The following is a 21,262-nucleotide window of genomic DNA, read 5'->3' as shown; positions in this document are numbered from 1 at the left end:
TCACTTTCTTCATAGTTAGGTTTTAGAATCATTTTTGAATTTTTCTGAACATGTTTACACATTAGCCCGTCTCTTGTTATGAGTGTGAATGTGATTATATTGCTATAAATATCCCATGCAACTATTACCCTCAAGTGCAATATTACATGGCTTTTGATAAAGACAATAAAGATAATCTCACACAAATTAATCTGAGTTTTGCACTGTCTCCTTCTTTGCATCTTTTCTCCTTCTTTCCCTTTATCATTTTCAATTTGAAATGACTGGATATCAGATCAGGATATCATTTATCTGTTTACTTTCAATTTAAATTCAATTCAAGATGTACATTATTGACATGATGTACATCTGCACATGTTGCCAAAGCATAGATTCAAACATAAATGAGATAGAAATAAAGTAAAGTAAAATAAAATGAATTAAACTGCATATTAAATATACCATCACATAGAGTATTTCTGGACAGTAACAACAATAACAGTGATGATTACAAAAAAGCAAAGTTAAAGAAGAGTTTACAGAGTTGATGTCTTTCTTAGATTATGGCATGACATCACATACTGAGCACAGAGTTGTACTGTTTCAACATTTTCTCCAAGTAGGATACCCATTTTTTCGTTGATACTGAGATTTTGAAAGTTCTCTATTCTTTCAGAGATTTTTGAAAAGTATGTGTCCCTGATGTGTTCATACTTGGTACAGGAGAGAAGGAAGTGTTCCTCACTTTCTATTTCTCCTGAGTCACAGTGCACACACACTCTTTCTTCTCTTGGCAGCCAGGTTCTTCTGTGCCTGCCCGTCTCTAGCTGCTGGTCTCTCCTGCCCGTCTCTATAGCTAGTTGGTGGTCACTGAGTCTGTACATTGTCAGCAGCTTCCTCTGTCTGGGCTGTTTGATTCTGATCAGATACTTGGCTAAATTGTAATTTGTTTTAAGGTTTTGGAAGCATTCAGTTTTGTTTATAAGTTTGTTTGAATTTTGTCAATGGTGGTTGTGTGATTAGGTTTAGTCGGTGTTTTTTGGTCAGGTATTCCAAGGGGTCTCTCTCTGGGTGTCTCCTCCAGTGTGTCAGTGCGGTATTGTGGGGATACTACTGGCTCCAGAACTTAGCTGCTCTTTTCTCTATATGTACTAGCAGAGGGAATCTCCCCAGCTCTGCTCTACAAGCCCAGTTTGGACTCTTTCTGTGCACACCTAATATGTTTTTGCAGAATTTCAAATGCAGAATTTCAGTTGGGCTTTTGTCCCAGGTTTCATAGTTGCATTTGAAATGAGGGCCCCAGATTTCACCACCATAGTCTCTCTCTCTCTCTCCCCCTCTCTCCCTCTCTCTCTCTCTCTCTCTCTCTCTCTCTCTCTCTCTCTCTCTCTCTCTCTCTCTCTCTCGCTCTCTCTCTCTGTATGTGTGTGTGTGTGTTAATTTGGAAAAGGACCCCTTTTGTTTGAGAGGTTGGGGTTAGCACTGGGATAAGGGTAAAGCTTAAAGTTAGGCATGCATTCATCAGACTTACAACGGATGCAACAGTAAAATAAGCTTCAGTTCCTATGGTCACCATAATTACAAGCAACCAAAAATAATGGGGGCGAATGCCAGGGCCTTAGTGCCTTTACAATCTCCCTGTGACCATAGAATGATCATGAAAGAGTGAAATGCTAGGAAAAGAAATAAATTAAGTGAGAGAAGGATTTTTTTAAGAGCACTTACAGTGAGTAGAAAGGGGATAACATCCAGTGGGAAGAGGATTTGCTTTAGATCTGAGCCCTTTTTCTTATGTACACTATTTAAATAGTCATATGGGAAAATACATGCTATGAATCCATGCTGCATATCACACACAAAATGAGCAATCAGTTTGCATTCTTCAAATACCATTCAGAAAGTTATTACATTGCATCTTTGTTTTGAAACTGGTTGAAGTTGTGTGATTTTTTCTTTTTATATTCATACCACTATAACTAACATACAGTATATAGGTGTGCGAATACATCTGCTGATGCTTCTGGACACATCTTCAGTGATGTTCCTAGAATCATTGGATGTTTCGGGTCTTTCAACATCATACATCCTCATCCAGGCGACCCAGCTGAGGCTGATCAGACCTCAGCTTGTGTCCAGCTGGCTAGCTAGCTACTTTGGCCCCATGGCTCTCCTCTCTTGAGCCACAGCCATCTTGAGGCTCTCTCTGCCGCTTCGGTGGCGCTGAGAATGGCTCTTATCCTCCTCGCTCCCTCGATGCCCAAAAAACTGAAGGCTCTGGACAGAGATCGGGCTGCAAAGCCCCCGCATCCAACCTCAATCGGTAGGCACCTTGCTCTCCATCCAGCTTGTTGACAGCTGCTGACTAGTCCCTCATACTTGGCGAGCTTCCTTTCAAAGGCTTCTTCCAAGCAATCTTCCCAGGGCACTGTCAGCTCCAGCAGGACAGCTTGTTTGGTGGACTCAGACAGGAGAACAATGTCTGGTCTTAAGGTGGAGGTCGGTGGTTGAGGAAATTCAGTTGCCTCTCAACATAGGTGTCATTTACACTGGGGACGCTGGGGACATGTCCCCACCACTTTTTGAAATGGTCGATTTTGTCCTCATCACTTTTTAAAAGCATAATTTGTTAAAAATGTTCTGAAAAATAGCTTGCACTAAGAAATGTTAACTAACAAATGAGAACGCTTTGAGAAAGGTTTATTTGCACAATAAGAAAACATACAATGGAATGTAAATATAGAAGAAACAAATGCGCATTGTCCAAAAAAAATAACAGAAGCTAAAACAAAAAAAATCCCCCCTAGCCTACTGATTCTAAAATGACCCAAAAACGTGCATGCGCCGATCAGTAACTTTAACAAATACTTGACATGGTGTTGCAGCTGTGGATGTCATGCATATGGATGACTGTACTTGTGCGGTCGACATGTTGTATGCTGAGTATTTTCATATTGTCGACTCTGTAGTAGCCTAGGCTATGCCCTTTTGATGCACCGTTATGCAATTTTTTTCTCGCCATAATTATCTACTCTGACCTCATACCGATCCCCCCATTACATTCCCTAAAATCGCAGAAGACCGTTTAAAAAATGTTTTTTCACATGAGCCCTTATGTCCCCACCACTTTTCAACACAAAGTGACGCCCTTGCCTCTCAAGGTCTACCAACAGCTGCCAATCCCTTGCAGAGGCCAGGATTCCTGCAGATGTTTTTGCAGAGGGTTTTGGGTGCTCCCCGCCTCTGATGAAGGCAATGGCATGTTTGGAGGGGCGGGACCACTTGGCCCACTCCACTCCTGCACTCATGGCTTCTGCGATGACCTTCAGAACCTGATCGTGCCTCCACCGGTATCGTCCCTCTCCCAGTGCTTTTGTGCAGCAGCTCAAAATGTGCTCCAGGGTTCCATGCTTGCAGCACAGTGGGCATGCTGGTGTCTCTACCTTGGCCCATGTGTGAAGGTTTGATGGGCTGGGAAGCACATCATATACTGCCTGGATGAGGAACTTGATCTGGTGAGGCTCAGCTTTCCACAGCTCAGCCCAGGTCACCTTCCTCTCTATTGTGTTCTCCCATCTCCTCCAGGCACCCTGTTGCCTCATTGCCACCATCCTGCAGGATCTCTCCTCCTCAACTGCTGCTCGCACCTCCTCCTGGACTTCTCCTTCTCTTTGGTGGTGTCAATGTGGGGAGTTGAAAAAGGATCCCAGTCCAGTTCTGCCCCGAGTCACCACTCCTACCAGCCTGGTATTTGTGACTGAGACTTGGCTACGAGTTGGGGAGTCAAGCCCCCTCTCCGAACTCTCTCCCACCGACTGTAACTTTTTCAGTTCCCCTAGGACTGCTGGCCGGGGTGGGGGTCTGGCGTCTATATTTAAAAGCCGCTTCCACTGCCGTCTTTTGACCGCCGACTCTTACTCCAGTTTCGAACTACAATTACTTGTAGTTGAACTGTCACACCCGGTGCTTCTTGCCGTGGTGTATAGACCGCCTAAATCAAGCGAGAACTTTATACAAGAGTTCTCTGATTTGCTGGCCTCAATTATGCCTAAATGGGATAGAATCTTAATTCTTGGTGATTTTAATATTCATGTTTGTTGCCCTACTAGACCTTTGGTAAGGGATTTTGAAAACCTTGTTGACTCGTTTAATCTTGTTCAAAACATCAGCGGCCCTACGCACCAGCATGGCCACACACTCGATCTTGTTTTTACCTATGGTTTCCCTGTCTGTAATGTTGAACTATGTGACCAAGTATATTGCTTATCCGATCACAAGCCCATTGTGTTTGATGCCATTCTCCCCTGCCAAAGTTCACTCAAACCTCGTCTGCCTGGTCGTTGCTCTCGCTATATTAACTGTTTGACTGTCAGTCAGTTCTCAAACTCCTATATAGCTGATCCTAACTCCTGCACTATTGAGGCGGCCCCCCCTCACTTGAGCGTTGATGAGTTGGTCGCTTTATTTAACTTTAATGATCTGGAGAAAGTAATTCATGCTCTCATTTCATCATGGCTGGACTACTGCAACTCACTGTATACAGGAGTTGCTAGCTCCTCCCTCTCCCGGCTGCAGCAAGTCCAGAATGCCGCCGCCAGACTCCTGACTGGCACCCGTAAGCGGGACCACATCACACCTATACTGGCCTCCCTTCATTGGCTCCCAGTCAAATTTAGAATTGATTTTAAAGTTTTATTATTTGTTTTTAAAGCCCTGAATGGACTGGCATCACCCTACATCTCTGACCTCCTGTGCCCCCATTCCACGTCTAGGTCACTTGGATCCTCTGACCAGGTGCTTCTCACTGTCCCGCGAACCCGGTTGAAGCGAAAGGGTGACCGTGCTTTTTCTGCTGCTGCCCCAAAACTGTGGAATAGCCTGCCCTTGCTTGTTAGGTCTGCCCCTTCTTTGGACACTTTTAAGGCGAGACTAAAAACATACTTTTTCTCCCTGGACTTTGATTCTTATTAAAATCGCTTTGCGTATCATGCGCGGTTATTGTCTGGGTTATTGTGTGTCTGTTATATTTTAGGCTGTTTTAACTCGCATGCTGTTAACGCACATGCTTTGAATTCTTTTTATAATGCTCTGCCACAAGATTCTGGGATGTGCCATGCTGGTACAACCACGCCTTAAACTTCCCTGGTAGTCCACACCGGTCCACAGATTTAAGCCAGCCGTCCAACTCGGTGCAGGTAGATTTGGTTTGAACCTCATCCGGGCCCACTCTATCAGCTTCTCGAGCCCTTGCAGGATCCATCTACAGCCTGCGACAGACTCTGTAGTGACTGTAAACGTCCATAAACGCCCTGATAGGTGGCTGGCATTGAGCAGATTTTGTCTTGGGCCCTCTGCATTCTCGCTCAGCCGACTTCGTGAGCATGTTCATTGCCAGGGAGAACAGGATCACAGAGATGGTACAACCTGTGATTATCCCAATCTCGATCTTGTGCCAGCCTGAAGTAACTGCTCCTGAGGACACTCTCATCCTGAAGTTGCTGTAGTAGTCAGCAATGAGGTCTCTGATTCTGCTGGGGACATGGTGTTTTGTCAGTGTCGGCTGCACCACCTTGTGTGGTATTGAGCATTATAGCTTCACCGGCTATTAAAAATGTATGCCTACGCCAGAGCATCCAGTTTTATGCACGAAATGGCATTTTAACTTACTGTGAAATATTCGGTCTGATACCTACCAATCATATACGTACGCTACCAGTCAAACATTTGGACACACCTGATTGAATGTAAAAAAAAATCATTATCTTAAAGCCATTTGGCTTATGCTTAAATGCTTGAAATTTGTTTCTTAGACAAATATAGATAGTGAAGTTGATGCCGATGTATGAATTTCTTTCCAAAGCCTTTGCCTTTCCATCAAGGCAACTTTAAAGCATCTAAAATATAAGATACCTCTGAGTGTGTCTTGAACACTTTTTTGGTGACTGCATAATTCCATTTGTGTTATTTCATAGTTTTGATGTCTTTACTATTATTCTAAAATGTGGAAAACAGTGGTGTGTCCAAACTTTTGACTGGTAGTGTTTGTCTGTTTATACGTGTCATGCTGGTTACTTGCATGTTTGGGATGCATATAGAGACTATAAACACGATATAGGCTTTGGATGCTGTATCAGCCAAAAAATTGTCCTCCTACTACCATACCTCATTGTTATGGAGAGCTTTAGTAGTACATTAGTTTTCAGATAATCCTCCTATGGAGTTCTGTTGGAAAACTAGGAGGAGCCCAACTCCTGAGTCTCCATGTATCTAAATATAAATGTCCTATGAGGTGTATTAGCAGTGAGTGGTGATGACGACATTGTGGCCAGAAAAGTTGTATTTGGTGTTATTGTAACTGTGCTCTAGTCGCTGCTATAAAGTCTCGAGGCACAGCTCTCTGTCAGAAGACTGCACAGAGCTCAGCAAACAACATGCGCTTTAGATTCATCTTCAGAACTGCTCACCAAAAAGCAGCTGGGCAGTGACCTTTACAAAACCTTTATCTTTCTGAAGCAAGGATTTCAGATGATATTGACTGACACAATTTAGATAATGATACTTTAAGTTTTGAATTTTGTCTTGGTCTTCAAAGCCAACTGAAATATGGCAGTACCTAAATCCCTTGTGTATTTGGTTACAACAGAGAAACTGGCTGATAACAACTCAGTACATTCAGTTGGTGGTGAGGTCTTAATGCGACAGATCGATGACAGGGTCATTATAGTACAGGTTCTGGTCGCAGTTTTCCTTTGCATCAACTCTCTGCTCATCATAACCTTTTTTAAGAAGGACTGCTTTCGCACAAACATGCGCTACATCTTCTTTGCTAATACACTACTGTCCGATTGCTTGTTCTTAATCTTGAGTGATATCCTGCTCATCTTGAACTATTATAATTTTCCCATGCAAGTTTGGTTGTGTCTTATTCTCTGTATTGTGTCGTCTGTGAACACATGTGTCACACCAATTACTTTAACAGCGATGACCCTGGAGCGCTATGTGGCCATCTGCATGCCATTGCGCCACGGAGAGCTGTGCACCACACGCAGAGCTCTGCACTGCATCCTCATCATCCACAGCCTCGGCTCCATGCCCATCATCATCACTCTCTTCATCTTCTTTACATCAGCCACCTATAGCCTCTACACCCAGTACAGGATCTGCTCTGTGGAGATGTTCATCCTTCACAGGTGGCAGGGTCATGTTAAGTCAGCTGTGCAACAGTTGTACTTCTTGATCATGTCTGTCACCATTGTGTTCTCCTATGTTAAAATAATGAAAGTTGCCAAAGCTGCATCAGGAGAGAATAAAAACTCAACAAGGAAAGGGCTTCGAACTGTGGTTCTGCACGCTTTCCAGCTGCTCCTGTGTCTTATCCAAATGTGGTGCCCATTCATAGAGGCTGCTGTCCTCCAGATTGATTTCATGTTATTCATTAATGTGAGGTACTTAAATTATATAACTTTTATTCTCGCTCCTAGATGTCTGAGTCCTCTCATTTATGGCCTCAGGGATGAAAAGTTTTTTCTTGCATTGAAATACTATGCCTTCTTTGGCTTGTATAAGAAATAATCTTCAGATTATCTTTGATTGGCAAATTAGATTTATGATCTTTTGCTACGGAAATAATTTGTCATTACACATGCTCATAGCTTATTTATTGAAATTCTTATTTTATTGAAACGTGAATGAAATTATTGAATATGTCCTCTTGCAACAATTCACTTTCTTCATAGTTAGGTTTTAGAATCATTTTTGAATTTTTCTGAACATGTTTACACATTAGCCCGTCTCTTGTTAAGAGTGTGAATGTGATTATATTGCTATAAATATCCCATGCAACTATTACCCTCAAGTGCAATATTACATGGCTTTTGATAAAGACAATAAAGATAATCTCACACAAATTAATCTGAGTTTTGCACTGTCTCCTTCTTTGCATCTTTTCTCCTTCTTTCCCTTTATCATTTTCAATTTGAAATGACTGGATATCAGATCAGGATATCATTTATCTGTTTACTTTCAATTTAAATTCAACTCAAGGATCTTTATTGGCATGATGTACATCTGCACATGTTGCCAAAGCATAGATTCAAACATAAATGAGATAGAAATAAAGTAAAGTAAAATAAAATGAATTAAACTGCATATTAAATATACCATCACATAGAGTATTTCTGGACAGTAACAACAATAACAGTGATGATTACAAAAAAGCAAAGTTAAAGAAGAGTTTACAGAGTTGATGTCTTTCTTAGATTATGGCATGACATCACATACTGAGCACAGAGTTGTACTGTTTCAACATTTTCTCCAAGTAGGATACCCATTTTTTCGTTGATACTGAGATTTTGAAAGTTCTCTATTCTTTCAGAGATTTTTGAAAAGTATGTGTCCCTGATGTGTTCATACTCGGTACAGGAGAGAAGGAAGTGTTCCTCACTTTCTATTTCTCCTGAGTCACAGTGCACACACACTCTTTCTTCTCTTGGCAGCCAGGTTCTTCTGTGCCTGCCCGTCTCTAGCTGCTGGTCTCTCCTGCCCGTCTCTATAGCTAGTTGGTGGTCACTGAGTCTGTACATTGTCAGCAGCTTCCTCTGTCTGGGCTGTTTGATTCTGATCAGATACTTGGCCAAATTGTAATTTGTTTTAAGGTTTTGGAAGCATTCAGTTTATTTTATAAGTTTGTTTGAATTTTGTCAATGGTGGTTGTGTGATTAGGTTTAGTCGGTGTTTTTTGGTCAGGTATTCCAAGGGGTCTCTCTCTGGGTGTCTCCTCCAGTGTGTCAGTGCGGTATTGTGGGGATACTACTGGCTCCAGAACTTAGCTGCTCTTTTCTCTATATGTACTAGCAGAGGGAATCTCCCCAGCTCTGCTCTACAAGCCAAGTTTGGACTCTTTCTGTGCACACCTAATATGTTTTTGCAGAATTTCAAATGCAGAATTTCAGTTGGGCTTTTGTCCCAGGTTTCATAGTTGCATTTGAAATGAGGGCCCCAGATTTCACCACCATAGTCTCTCTCTCTCTCTCTCCCTCTCTCTCCCCCTCTCTCTCTCTCTCTCTCTCTCTCTCTCTCTCTCTCTCTCTCTCTCTCTCTCTCTCTCTCTCTCTCTCTCTCGCTCTCTCTCTCTGTATGTGTGTGTGTGTGTTAATTTGGAAAAGGACCCTTTTTGTTTGAGAGGTTGGGGTTAGCACTGGGATAAGGTTAAGGGTAAAGCTTAAAGTTAGGCATGCATTCATCAGACTTACAACGGATGCAACAGTAAAATAAGCTTCAGTTCCTATGGTCACCATAATTACAAGCAACCAAAAATAATGGGGGCGAATGCCAGGGCCTTAGTGCCTTTACAATCTCCCTGTGACCATAGAATGATCATGAAAGAGTGAAATGCTAGGAAAAGAAATAAATTAAGTGAGAGAAGGATTTTTTTAAGAGCACTTACAGTGAGTAGAAAGGGGATAACATCCAGTGGGAAGAGGATTTGCTTTAGATCTGAGCCCTTTTTCTTATGTACACTATTTAAATAGTCATATGGGAAAATACATGCTATGAATCCATGCTGCATATCACACACAAAATGAGCAATCAGTTTGCATTCTTCAAATACCATTCAGAAAGTTATTACATTGCATCTTTGTTTTGAAACTGGTTGAAGTTGTGTGATTTTTTCTTTTTATATTCATACCACTATAACTAGCATACAGTATATAGGTGTGCGAATACATCTGCTGATGCTTCTGGACACATCTTCAGTGATGTTCCTAGAATCATTGGATGTTTCGGGTCTTTCAACATCATACATCCTCATCCAGGCGACCCAGCTGAGGCTGATCAGACCTCAGCTTGTGTCCAGCTGGCTAGCTAGCTACTTTGCCCCCATGGCTCTCCTCTCTTGAGCCACAGCCATCTTGAGGCTCTCTCTTTGGTGGTGCTGAGAATGGCTCTTATCCTCCTCGCTCCCTCGATGCCCAAAAAACTGAAGGCTCTGGACAGAGATCGGGCTGCAAAGCCCCCGCATCCAACCTCAATCGGTAGGCACCTTGCTCTCCATCCAGCTTGTTGACAGCTGCTGACTAGTCCCTCATACTTGGCGAGCTTCCTTTCAAAGGCTTCTTCCAAGCAATCTTCCCAGGGCACTGTCAGCTCCAGCAGGACAGCTTGTTTGGTGGACTCAGACAGGAGAACAATGTCTGGTCTTAAGGTGGAGGTCACAATGTGGTTGAGGAAATTCAGTTGCCTCTCAACATAGGTGTCATTTACACTGGGGACGCTGGGGACATGTCCCCACCACTTTTTGAAATGGTCGATTTTGTCCTCATCACTTTTTAAAAGCATAATTTGTTAAAAATGTTCTGAAAAATAGCTTGCACTAAGAAATGTTAACTAACAAATGAGAACGCTTTGAGAAAGGTTTATTTGCACAATAAGAAAACATACAATGCAATGTAAATATAGAAGAAACAAATGCGCATTGTCCAAAAAAAGTAACAGAAGCTAAAACAAAAAAAATCCCCCCTAGCCTACTGATTCTAAAATGACCCAAAAACGTGCATGCGCCGATCAGTAACTTTAACAAATACTTGACATGGTGTTGCAGCTGTGGATGTCATGCATATGGATGACTGTACTTGTGCGGTCGACATGTTGTATGCTGAGTATTTTCATATTGTCGACTCTGTAGTAGCCTAGGCTATGCCCTTTTGATGCACCGTTATGCAATTTTTTTCTCGCCATAATTATCTACTCTGACCTCATACCGATCCCCCCATTACATTCCCTAAAATCGCAGAAGACCGTTTAAAAAATGTTTTTTCACATGAGCCCTTATGTCCCCACCACTTTTCAACACAAAGTGACACCCTTGCCTCTCAAGGTCTACCAACAGCTGCCAATCCCTTGCAGAGGCCAGGATTCCTGCAGATGTTTTTGCAGAGGGTTTTGGGTGCTCCCCGCCTCTGATGAAGGCAATGGCATGTTTGGAGGGGCGGGACCACTTGGCCCACTCCACTCCTGCACTCATGGCTTCTGCGATGACCTTCAGAACCTGATCGTGCCTCCACCGGTATCGTCCCTCTCCCAGTGCTTTTGTGCAGCAGCTCAAAATGTGCTCCAGGGTTCCATGCTTGCAGCACAGTGGGCATGCTGGTGTCTCTACCTTGGCCCATGTGTGAAGGTTTGATGGGCTGGGAAGCACATCATATACTGCCTGGATGAGGAACTTGATCTGGTGAGGCTCAGCTTTCCACAGCTCAGCCCAGGTCACCTTCCTCTCTATTGTGTTCTCCCATCTCATCCAGGCACCCTGTTGCCTCATTGCCACCATCCTGCAGGATCTCTCCTCCTCAACTGCTGCTCGCACCTCCTCCTGGACTTCTCCTTCTCTTTGGTGGTGTCAATGTGGGGAGTTGAAAAAGGATCCCAGTCCAGTTCTGCCCCGAGTCACCACTCCTACCAGCCTGGTATTTGTGACTGAGACTTGGCTACGAGTTGGGGAGTCAAGCCCCCTCTCCGAACTCTCTCCCACCGACTGTAACTTTTTCAGTTCCCCTAGGACTGCTGGCCGGGGTGGGGGTCTGGCGTCTATATTTAAAAGCCGCTTCCACTGCCGTCTTTTGACCGCCGACTCTTACTCCAGTTTCGAACTACAATTACTTGTAGTTGAACTGTCACACCCGGTGCTTCTTGCCGTGGTGTATAGACCGCCTAAATCAAGCGAGAACTTTATACAAGAGTTCTCTGATTTGCTGGCCTCAATTATGCCTAAATGGGATAGAATCTTAATTCTTGGTGATTTTAATATTCATGTTTGTTGCCCTACTAGACCTTTGGTAAGGGATTTTGAAAACCTTGTTGACTCGTTTAATCTTGTTCAAAACATCAGCGGCCCTACGCACCAGCATGGCCACACACTCGATCTTGTTTTTACCTATGGTTTCCCTGTCTGTAATGTTGAACTATGTGACCAAGTATATTGCTTATCCGATCACAAGCCCATTGTGTCTGATGCCATTCTCCCCTGCCAAAGTTCACTCAAACCTCGTCTGCCTGGTCGTTGCTCTCGCTATATTAACTGTTTGACTGCCAGTCAGTTCTCAAACTCCTATATAGCTGATCCTAACTCCTGCACTATTGAGGCGGCCCCCCCTCACTTGAGCGTTGATGAGTTGGTCGCTTTATTTAACTTTAATGATCTGGAGAAAGTAATTCATGCTCTCATTTCATCATGGCTGGACTACTGCAACTCACTGTATACAGGAGTTGCTAGCTCCTCCCTCTCCCGGCTGCAGCAAGTCCAGAATGCCGCCGCCAGACTCCTGACTGGCACCCGTAAGCGGGACCACATCACACCTATACTGGCCTCCCTTCATTGGCTCCCAGTCAAATTTAGAATTGATTTTAAAGTTTTATTATTTGTTTTTAAAGCCCTGAATGGACTGGCATCACCCTACATCTCTGACCTCCTGTGCCCCCATTCCACGTCTAGGTCACTTGGATCCTCTGACCAGGTGCTTCTCACTGTCCCGCGAACCCGGTTGAAGCGAAAGGGTGACCGTGCTTTTTCTGCTGCTGCCCCAAAACTGTGGAATAGCCTGCCCTTGCTTGTTAGGTCTGCCCCTTCTTTGGACACTTTTAAGGCGAGACTAAAAACATACTTTTTCTCCCTGGACTTTGATTCTTATTAAAATCGCTTTGCGTATCATGCGCGGTTATTGTCTGGGTTATTGTGTGTCTGTTATATTTTAGGCTGTTTTAACTCGCATGCTGTTAACGCACATGCTTTGAATTCTTTTTATAATGCTCTGCCACAAGATTCTGGGATGTGCCATGCTGGTACAACCACGCCTTAAACTTCCCTGGTAGTCCAGACCGGTCCACAGATTTAAGCCAGCCGTCCAACTCGGTGCAGGTAGATTTGGTTTGAACCTCATCCGGGCCCACTCTATCAGCTTCTCGAGCCCTTGCAGGATCCATCTACAGCCTGCGACAGACTCTGTAGTGACTGTAAACGTCCATAAACGCCCTGATAGGTGGCTGGCATTGAGCAGATTTTGTCTTGGGCCCTCTGCATTCTCGCTCAGCCGACTTCGTGAGTATGTTTATTGCCAGGGAGAACAGGATCACAGAGATGGTACAACCTGTGATTATCCCAATCTCGATCTTGTGCCAGCCTGAAGTAACTGCTCCTGAGGACACTCTCATCCTGAAGTTGCTGTAGTAGTCAGCAATGAGGTCTCTGATTCTGCTGGGGACATGGTGTTTTGTCAGTGTCGGCTGCACCACCTTGTGTGGTATTGAGCATTATAGCTTCACCGGCTATTAAAAATGTATGCCTACGCCAGAGCATCCAGTTTTATGCACGAAATGGCATTTTAACTTACTGTGAAATATTCGGTCTGATACCTACCAATCATATACGTACGCTACCAGTCAAACATTTGGACACACCTGATTGAATGTAAAAAAAAATCATTATCTTAAAGCCATTTGGCTTATGCTTAAATGCTTGAAATTTGTTTCTTAGACAAATATAGATAGTGAAGTTGATGCCGATGTATGAATTTCTTTCCAAAGCCTTTGCCTTTCCATCAAGGCAACTTTAAAGCATCTAAAATATAAGATACCTCTGAGTGTGTCTTGAACACTTTTTTGGTGACTGCATAATTCCATTTGTGTTATTTCATAGTTTTGATGTCTTTACTATTATTCTAAAATGTGGAAAACAGTGGTGTGTCCAAACTTTTGACTGGTAGTGTTTGTCTGTTTATACGTGTCATGCTGGTTACTTGCATGTTTGGGATGCATATAGAGACTATAAACACGATATAGGCTTTGGATGCTGTATCAGCCAAAAAATTGTCCTCCTACTACCATACCTCATTGTTATGGAGAGCTTTAGTAGTACATTAGTTTTCAGATAATCCTCCTATGGAGTTCTGTGGGAAAACTAGGAGGAGCCCAACTCCTGAGTCTCCATGTATCTAAATATAAATGTCCTATGAGGTGTATTAGCAGTGAGTGGTGATGACGACATTGTGGCCAGAAAAGTTGTATTTGGTGTTATTGTCACTGTGCTCTAGTCGCTGCTATAAAGTCTCGAGGCACAGCTCTCTGTCAGAAGACTGCACAGAGCTCAGCAAACAACATGCGCTTTAGATTCATCTTCAGAACTGCTCACCAAAAAGCAGCTGGGCAGCGAACTTTACAAAACCTTTATCTTTCTGAAGCAAGGATTTCAGATGATATTGACTGACACAATTTAGATAATGGTACTTTAAGTTTTGAATTTTGTCTTGGTCTTCAAAGCCAACTGAAATATGGCAGTACCTAAATCCCTTGTGTATTTGGTTACAACAGAGAAACTGGCTGATAACAACTCAGTACATTCAGTTGGTGGTGAGGTCTTAATGCAACAGATCGATGACAGGGTCATTATAGTACAGGTTCTGGTCGCATTTTTCCTTTGCATCAACTCTCTGCTCATCATAACCTTTTTTAAGAAGGACTGCTTTCGCACAAACATGCGCTACATCTTCTTTGCTAATACACTACTGTCCGATTGCTTGTTCTTAATCTTGAGTGATATCCTGCTCATCTTGAACTATTATAATTTTCCCATGCAAGTTTGGTTGTGTCTTATTCTCTGTATTGTGTCGTCTATGAACACATGTGTCACACCAATTACTTTAACAGCGATGACCCTGGAGCGCTATGTGGCCATCTGCATGCCGTTGCGCCACGGAGAGCTGTGCACCACACGCAGAGCTCTGCACTGCATCCTCATCATCCACAGCCTCGGCTCCATGCCCATCATCATCACTCTCTTCATCTTCTTTACATCAGCCACCTATAGCCTCTACACCCAGTACAGGATCTGCTCTGTGGACATGTTCATCCTTCACAGGTGGCAGGGTCATGTTAGGTCAGCTGTGCAACAGTTGTACTTCTTGATCATGTCTGTCACCATTGTGTTCTCCTATGTTAAAATAATGAAAGTTGCCAAAGCTGCATCAGGAGAGAATAAAAACTCAACAAGGAAAGGGCTTCGAACTGTGGTTCTGCACGCTTTCCAGCTGCTCCTGTGTCTTATCCAAATGTGGTGCCCATTCATAGAGGCTGCTGTCCTCCAGATTGATTTCATGTTATTCATTAATGTGAGGTACTTAAATTATATAACTTTTATTCTCGCTCCTAGATGTCTGAGTCCTCTCATTTATGGCCTCAGGGATGAAAAGTTTTTTCTTGCATTGAAATACTATGCCTTCTTTGGCTTGTATAAGAAATAATCTTCAGATTATCTTTGATTGGCAAATTAGATTTATGATCTTTTGCTACGGAAATAATTTGTCATTACACATGCTCATAGCTTATTTATTGAAATTCTTATTTTATTGAAACGTGAATGAAATTATTGAATATGTCCTCTTGCAACAATTCATTTTCTTCATAGTTAGGTTTTAGAATGATTTTGAATTTTTCTGAACATGTTTACACATTAGCCCGTCTCTTGTTAAGAGTGTGAATGTGATTATATTGCTATAAATATCCCATGCAACTATTACCCTCAAGTGCAATATTACATGGCTTTTGATAAAGACAATAAAGATAATCTCACACAAATTAATCTGAGTTTTGCACTGTCTCCTTCTTTGCATCTTTTCTCCTTCTTTCCCTTTATCATTTTCAATTTGAAATGACTGGATATCAGATCAGGATATCATTTATCTGTTTACTTTCAATTTAAATTCAACTCAAGGATCTTTATTGGCATGATGTACATCTGCACATGTTGCCAAAGCATAGATTCAAACATAAATGAGATAGAAATAAAGTAAAGTAAAATAAAATGAATTAAACTGCATATTAAATATACCATCACATAGAGTATTTCTGGACAGTAACAACAATAACAGTGATGATTACAAAAAAGCAAAGTTAAAGAAGAGTTTACAGAGTTGATGTCTTTCTTAGATTATGGCATGACATCACATACTGAGCACAGAGTTGTACTGTTTCAACATTTTCTCCAAGTAGGATACCCATTTTTTCGTTGATACTGAGATTTTGAAAGTTCTCTATTCTTTCAGAGATTTTTGAAAAGTATGTGTTCCTGATGTGTTCATACTTGGTACAGGAGAGAAGGAAGTGTTCTTCACTTTCTATTTCTCCTGAGTCGCAGTGCACACACACTCTTTCTTCTCTTGGCAGCCAGGTTCTTCTGTGCCTGCCCGTCTCTAGCTGCTGGTCTCTCCTGCCGGTCTCTATAGCTAGTTGGTGGTCACTGAGTCTGTACATTGTCAGCAGCTTCCTCTGTCTGGGCTGTTTGATTCTGATCAGATACTTGGCCAAATTGTAATTTGTTTTAAGGTTTTGGAAGCATTCAGTTTTGTTTATAAGTTTGTTTGAATTTTGTCAATGGTGGTTGTGTGATTAGGTTTAGTCGGTGTTTTTTGGTCAGGTATTCCAAGGGGTCTCTCTCTGGGTGTCTCCTCCAGTGTGTCAGTGCGGTATTGTGGGGATACTACTGGCTCCAGAACTTAGCTGCTCTTTTCTCTATATGTACTAGCAGAGGGAATCTCCCCAGCTCTGCTCTACAAGCCAAGTTTGGACTCTTTCTGTGCACACCTAATATGTTTTTGCAGAATTTCAAATGCAGAATTTCAGTTGGGCTTTTGTCCCAGGTTTCATAGTTGCATTTGAAATGAGGGCCCCAGATTTCACCACCATAGTCTCTCTCTCTCTCTCTCCCTCTCTCTCCCTCTCTCTCTCTCTCTCTCTCTCTCTCTCTCTCTCTCTCTCTCTCTCTCTCGCTCTCTCTCTCTGTATGTGTGTGTGTGTGTTAATTTGGAAAAGGACCCTTTTTGTTTGAGAGGTTGGGGTTAGCACTGGGATAAGGTTAAGGGTAAAGCTTAAAGTTAGGCATGCATTCATCAGACTTACAACGGATGCAACAGTAAAATAAGCTTCAGTTCCTATGGTCACCATAATTACAAGCAACCAAAAATAATGGGGGCGAATGCCAGGGCCTTAGTGCCTTTACAATCTCCCTGTGACCATAGAATGATCATGAAAGAGTGAAATGCTAGGAAAAGAAATAAATTAAGTGAGAGAAGGATTTTTTTAAGAGCACTTACAGTGAGTAGAAAGGGGATAACATCCAGTGGGAAGAGGATTTGCTTTAGATCTGAGCCCTTTTTCTTATGTACACTATTTAAATAGTCATATGGGAAAATACATGCTATGAATCCATGCTGCATATCACACACAAAATGAGCAATCAGTTTGCATTCTTCAAATACCATTCAGAAAGTTATTACATTGCATCTTTGTTTTGAAACTGGTTGAAGTTGTGTGATTTTTTCTTTTTATATTCATACCACTATAACTAACATACAGTATATAGGTGTGCGAATACATCTGCTGATGCTTCTGGACACATCTTCAGTGATGTTCCTAGAATCATTGGATGTTTCGGGTCTTTCAACATCATACATCCTCATCCAGGCGACCCAGCTGAGGCTGATCAGACCTCAGCTTGTGTCCAGCTGGCTAGCTAGCTACTTTGGCCCCATGGCTCTCCTCTCTTGAGCCACAGCCATCTTGAGGCTCTCTCTGCCGCTTCGGTGGTGCTGAGAATGGCTCTTATCCTCCTCGCTCCCTCGATGCCCAAAAAACTGAAGGCTCTGGACAGAGATCGGGCTGCAAAGCCCCCGCATCCAACCTCAATCGGTAGGCACCTTGCTCTCCATCCAGCTTGTTGACAGCTGCTGACTAGTCCCTCATACTTGGCGAGCTTCCTTTCAAAGGCTTCTTCCAAGCAATCTTCCCAGGGCACTGTCAGCTCCAGCAGGACAGCTTGTTTGGTGGACTCAGACAGGAGAACAATGTCTGGTCTTAAGGTGGAGGTCGGTGGTTGAGGAAATTCAGTTGCCTCTCAACATAGGTGTCATTTACACTGGGGACGCTGGGGACATGTCCCCACCACTTTTTGAAATGGTCGATTTTGTCCTCATCACTTTTTAAAAGCATAATTTGTTAAAAATGTTCTGAAAAATAGCTTGCACTAAGAAATGTTAACTAACAAATGAGAACGCTTTGAGAAAGGTTTATTTGCACAATAAGAAAACATACAATGCAATGTAAATATAGAAGAAACAAATGCGCATTGTCCAAAAAAAGTAACAGAAGCTAAAACAAAAAAAATCCCCCCTAGCCTACTGATTCTAAAATGACCCAAAAACGTGCATGCGCCGATCAGTAACTTTAACAAATACTTGACATGGTGTTGCAGCTGTGGATGTCATGCATATGGATGACTGTACTTGTGCGGTCGACATGTTGTATGCTGAGTATTTTCATATTGTCGACTCTGTAGTAGCCTAGGCTATGCCCTTTTGATGCACCGTTATGCAATTTTTTTCTCGCCATAATTATCTACTCTGACCTCATACCGATCCCCCCATTACATTCCCTAAAATCGCAGAAGACCGTTTAAAAAATGTTTTTTCACATGAGCCCTTATGTCCCCACCACTTTTCAACACAAAGTGACGCCCTTGCCTCTCAAGGTCTACCAACAGCTGCCAATCCCTTGCAGAGGCCAGGATTCCTGCAGATGTTTTTGCAGAGGGTTTTGGGTGCTCCCCGCCTCTGATGAAGGCAATGGCATGTTTGGAGGGGCGGGACCACTTGGCCCACTCCACTCCTGCACTCATGGCTTCTGCGATGACCTTCAGAACCTGATCGTGCCTCCACCGGTATCGTCCCTCTCCCAGTGCTTTTGTGCAGCAGCTCAAAATGTGCTCCAGGGTTCCATGCTTGCAGCACAGTGGGCATGCTGGTGTCTCTACCTTGGCCCATGTGTGAAGGTTTGATGGGCTGGGAAGCACATCATATACTGCCTGGATGAGGAACTTGATCTGGTGAGGCTCAGCTTTCCACAGCTCAGCCCAGGTCACCTTCCTCTCTATTGTGTTCTCCCATCTCGTCCAGGCACCCTGTTGCCTCATTGCCACCATCCTGCAGGATCTCTCCTCCTCAACTGCTGCTCGCACCTCCTCCTGGACTTCTCCTTCTCTTTGGTGGTGTCAATGTGGGGAGTTGAAAAAGGATCCCAGTCCAGTTCTGCCCCGAGTCACCACTCCTACCAGCCTGGTATTTGTGACTGAGACTTGGCTACGAGTTGGGGAGTCAAGCCCCCTCTCCGAACTCTCTCCCACCGACTGTAACTTTTTCAGTTCCCCTAGGACTGCTGGCCGGGGTGGGGGTCTGGCGTCTATATTTAAAAGCCGCTTCCACTGCCGTCTTTTGACCGCCGACTCTTACTCCAGTTTCGAACTACAATTACTTGTAGTTGAACTGTCACACCCGGTGCTTCTTGCCGTGGTGTATAGACCGCCTAAATCAAGCGAGAACTTTATACAAGAGTTCTCTGATTTGCTGGCCTCAATTATGCCTAAATGGGATAGAATCTTAATTCTTGGTGATTTTAATATTCATGTTTGTTGCCCTACTAGACCTTTGGTAAGGGATTTTGAAAACCTTGTTGACTCGTTTAATCTTGTTCAAAACATCAGCGGCCCTACGCACCAGCATGGCCACACACTCGATCTTGTTTTTACCTATGGTTTCCCTGTCTGTAATGTTGAACTATGTGACCAAGTATATTGCTTATCCGATCACAAGCCCATTGTGTTTGATGCCATTCTCCCCTGCCAAAGTTCACTCAAACCTCGTCTGCCTGGTCGTTGCTCTCGCTATATTAACTGTTTGACTGCCAGTCAGTTCTCAAACTCCTATATAGCTGATCCTAACTCCTGCACTATTGAGGCGGCCCCCCCTCACTTGAGCGTTGATGAGTTGGTCGCTTTATTTAACTTTAATGATCTGGAGAAAGTAATTCATGCTCTCATTTCATCATGGCTGGACTACTGCAACTCACTGTATACAGGAGTTGCTAGCTCCTCCCTCTCCCGGCTGCAGCAAGTCCAGAATGCCGCCGCCAGACTCCTGACTGGCACCCGTAAGCGGGACCACATCACACCTATACTGGCCTCCCTTCATTGGCTCCCAGTCAAATTTAGAATTGATTTTAAAGTTTTATTATTTGTTTTTAAAGCCCTGAATGGACTGGCATCACCCTACATCTCTGACCTCCTGTGCCCCCATTCCACGTCTAGGTCACTTGGATCCTCTGACCAGGTGCTTCTCACTGTCCCGCGAACCCGGTTGAAGCGAAAGGGTGACCGTGCTTTTTCTGCTGCTGCCCCAAAACTGTGGAATAGCCTGCCCTTGCTTGTTAGGTCTGCCCCTTCTTTGGACACTTTTAAGGCGAGACTAAAAACATACTTTTTCTCCCTGGACTTTGATTCTTATTAAAATCGCTTTGCGTATCATGCGCGGTTATTGTCTGGGTTATTGTGTGTCTGTTATATTTTAGGCTGTTTTAACTCGCATGCTGTTAACGCACATGCTTTGAATTCTTTTTATAATGCTCTGCCACAAGATTCTGGGATGTGCCATGCTGGTACAACCACGCCTTAAACTTCCCTGGTAGTCCAGACCGGTCCACAGATTTAAGCCAGCCGTCCAACTCGGTGCAGGTAGATTTGGTTTGAACCTCATCCGGGCCCACTCTATCAGCTTCTCGAGCCCTTGCAGGATCCATCTACAGCCTGCGACAGACTCTGTAGTGACTGTAAACGTCCATAAACGCCCTGATAGGTGGCTGGCATTGAGCAGATTTTGTCTTGGGCCCTCTGCATTCTCGCTCAGCCGACTTCGTGAGCATGTTCATTGCCAGGGAGAACAGGATCACAGAGATGGTACAACCTGTGATTATCCCAATCTCGATCTTGTGCCAGCCTGAAGTAACTGCTCCTGAGGACACTCTCATCCTGAAGTTGCTGTAGTAGTCAGCAATGAGGTCTCTGATTCTGCTGGGGACATGGTGTTTTGTCAGTGTCGGCTGCACCACCTTGTGTGGTATTGAGCATTATAGCTTCACCGGCTATTAAAAATGTATGCCTACGCCAGAGCATCCAGTTTTATGCACGAAATGGCATTTTAACTTACTGTGAAATATTCGGTCTGATACCTACCAATCATATACGTACGCTACCAGTCAAACATTTGGACACACCTGATTGAATGTAAAAAAAAATCATTATCTTAAAGCCATTTGGCTTATGCTTAAATGCTTGAAATTTGTTTCTTAGACAAATATAGATAGTGAAGTTGATGCCGATGTATGAATTTCTTTCCAAAGCCTTTGCCTTTCCATCAAG

General features: G+C 43.3%; 2 protein-coding genes and 3 pseudogenes across 2 annotated transcripts; 2 read left to right on the top strand and 3 right to left on the bottom strand.

Annotated features, from left to right (window-relative positions):
* Positions 1-2,123: 2,123 nt before the first annotated feature.
* Positions 2,124-5,557, bottom strand: LOC139665707 (uncharacterized; annotated as a pseudogene).
* A 1,022-nt stretch (positions 5,558-6,579) lies between these two features.
* Positions 6,580-7,548, top strand: LOC139665697 (odorant receptor 131-2-like). The gene has a single exon (XM_071544789.1). It carries the CDS (start codon positions 6,580-6,582, stop codon positions 7,546-7,548), a length of 969 nt encoding a protein of 322 aa, XP_071400890.1.
* A 2,225-nt stretch (positions 7,549-9,773) lies between these two features.
* On the bottom strand, positions 9,774-13,272 carry LOC139665686 (uncharacterized; annotated as a pseudogene).
* A 1,112-nt stretch (positions 13,273-14,384) lies between these two features.
* Positions 14,385-15,263, top strand: LOC139665897 (odorant receptor 131-2-like). Its single transcript, XM_071544935.1, has one exon. The coding sequence runs from the start codon at positions 14,385-14,387 to the stop codon at positions 15,261-15,263; it is 879 nt and encodes a 292-aa protein (XP_071401036.1).
* A 2,267-nt stretch (positions 15,264-17,530) lies between these two features.
* LOC139665676 (uncharacterized) lies at positions 17,531-20,964 on the bottom strand (annotated as a pseudogene).
* Positions 20,965-21,262: the final 298 nt, after the last annotated feature.

This window comes from Centroberyx affinis, unplaced genomic scaffold (genome assembly GCF_046629955.1).
Source record: "Centroberyx affinis isolate AG114_WGS23_722 - 3 ecotype Tasmania unplaced genomic scaffold, CSIRO-AGI_Caff_v1 ptg000249l_1, whole genome shotgun sequence".
Lineage (NCBI taxonomy): Eukaryota > Metazoa > Chordata > Actinopteri > Beryciformes > Berycidae > Centroberyx > Centroberyx affinis.
Note: the sequence above shows the minus strand (reverse complement) of the source record. Positions and strands in the feature narration are given on the sequence as shown.

Coding starts and splice junctions, on each gene's coding strand:
- LOC139665697 (XM_071544789.1), top strand. CDS start 6,580: ATGGCAGTACCTAAATCCCTTGTGTATTTGGTTACAACAGAGAAACTG.
- LOC139665897 (XM_071544935.1), top strand. CDS start 14,385: ATGCAACAGATCGATGACAGGGTCATTATAGTACAGGTTCTGGTCGCA.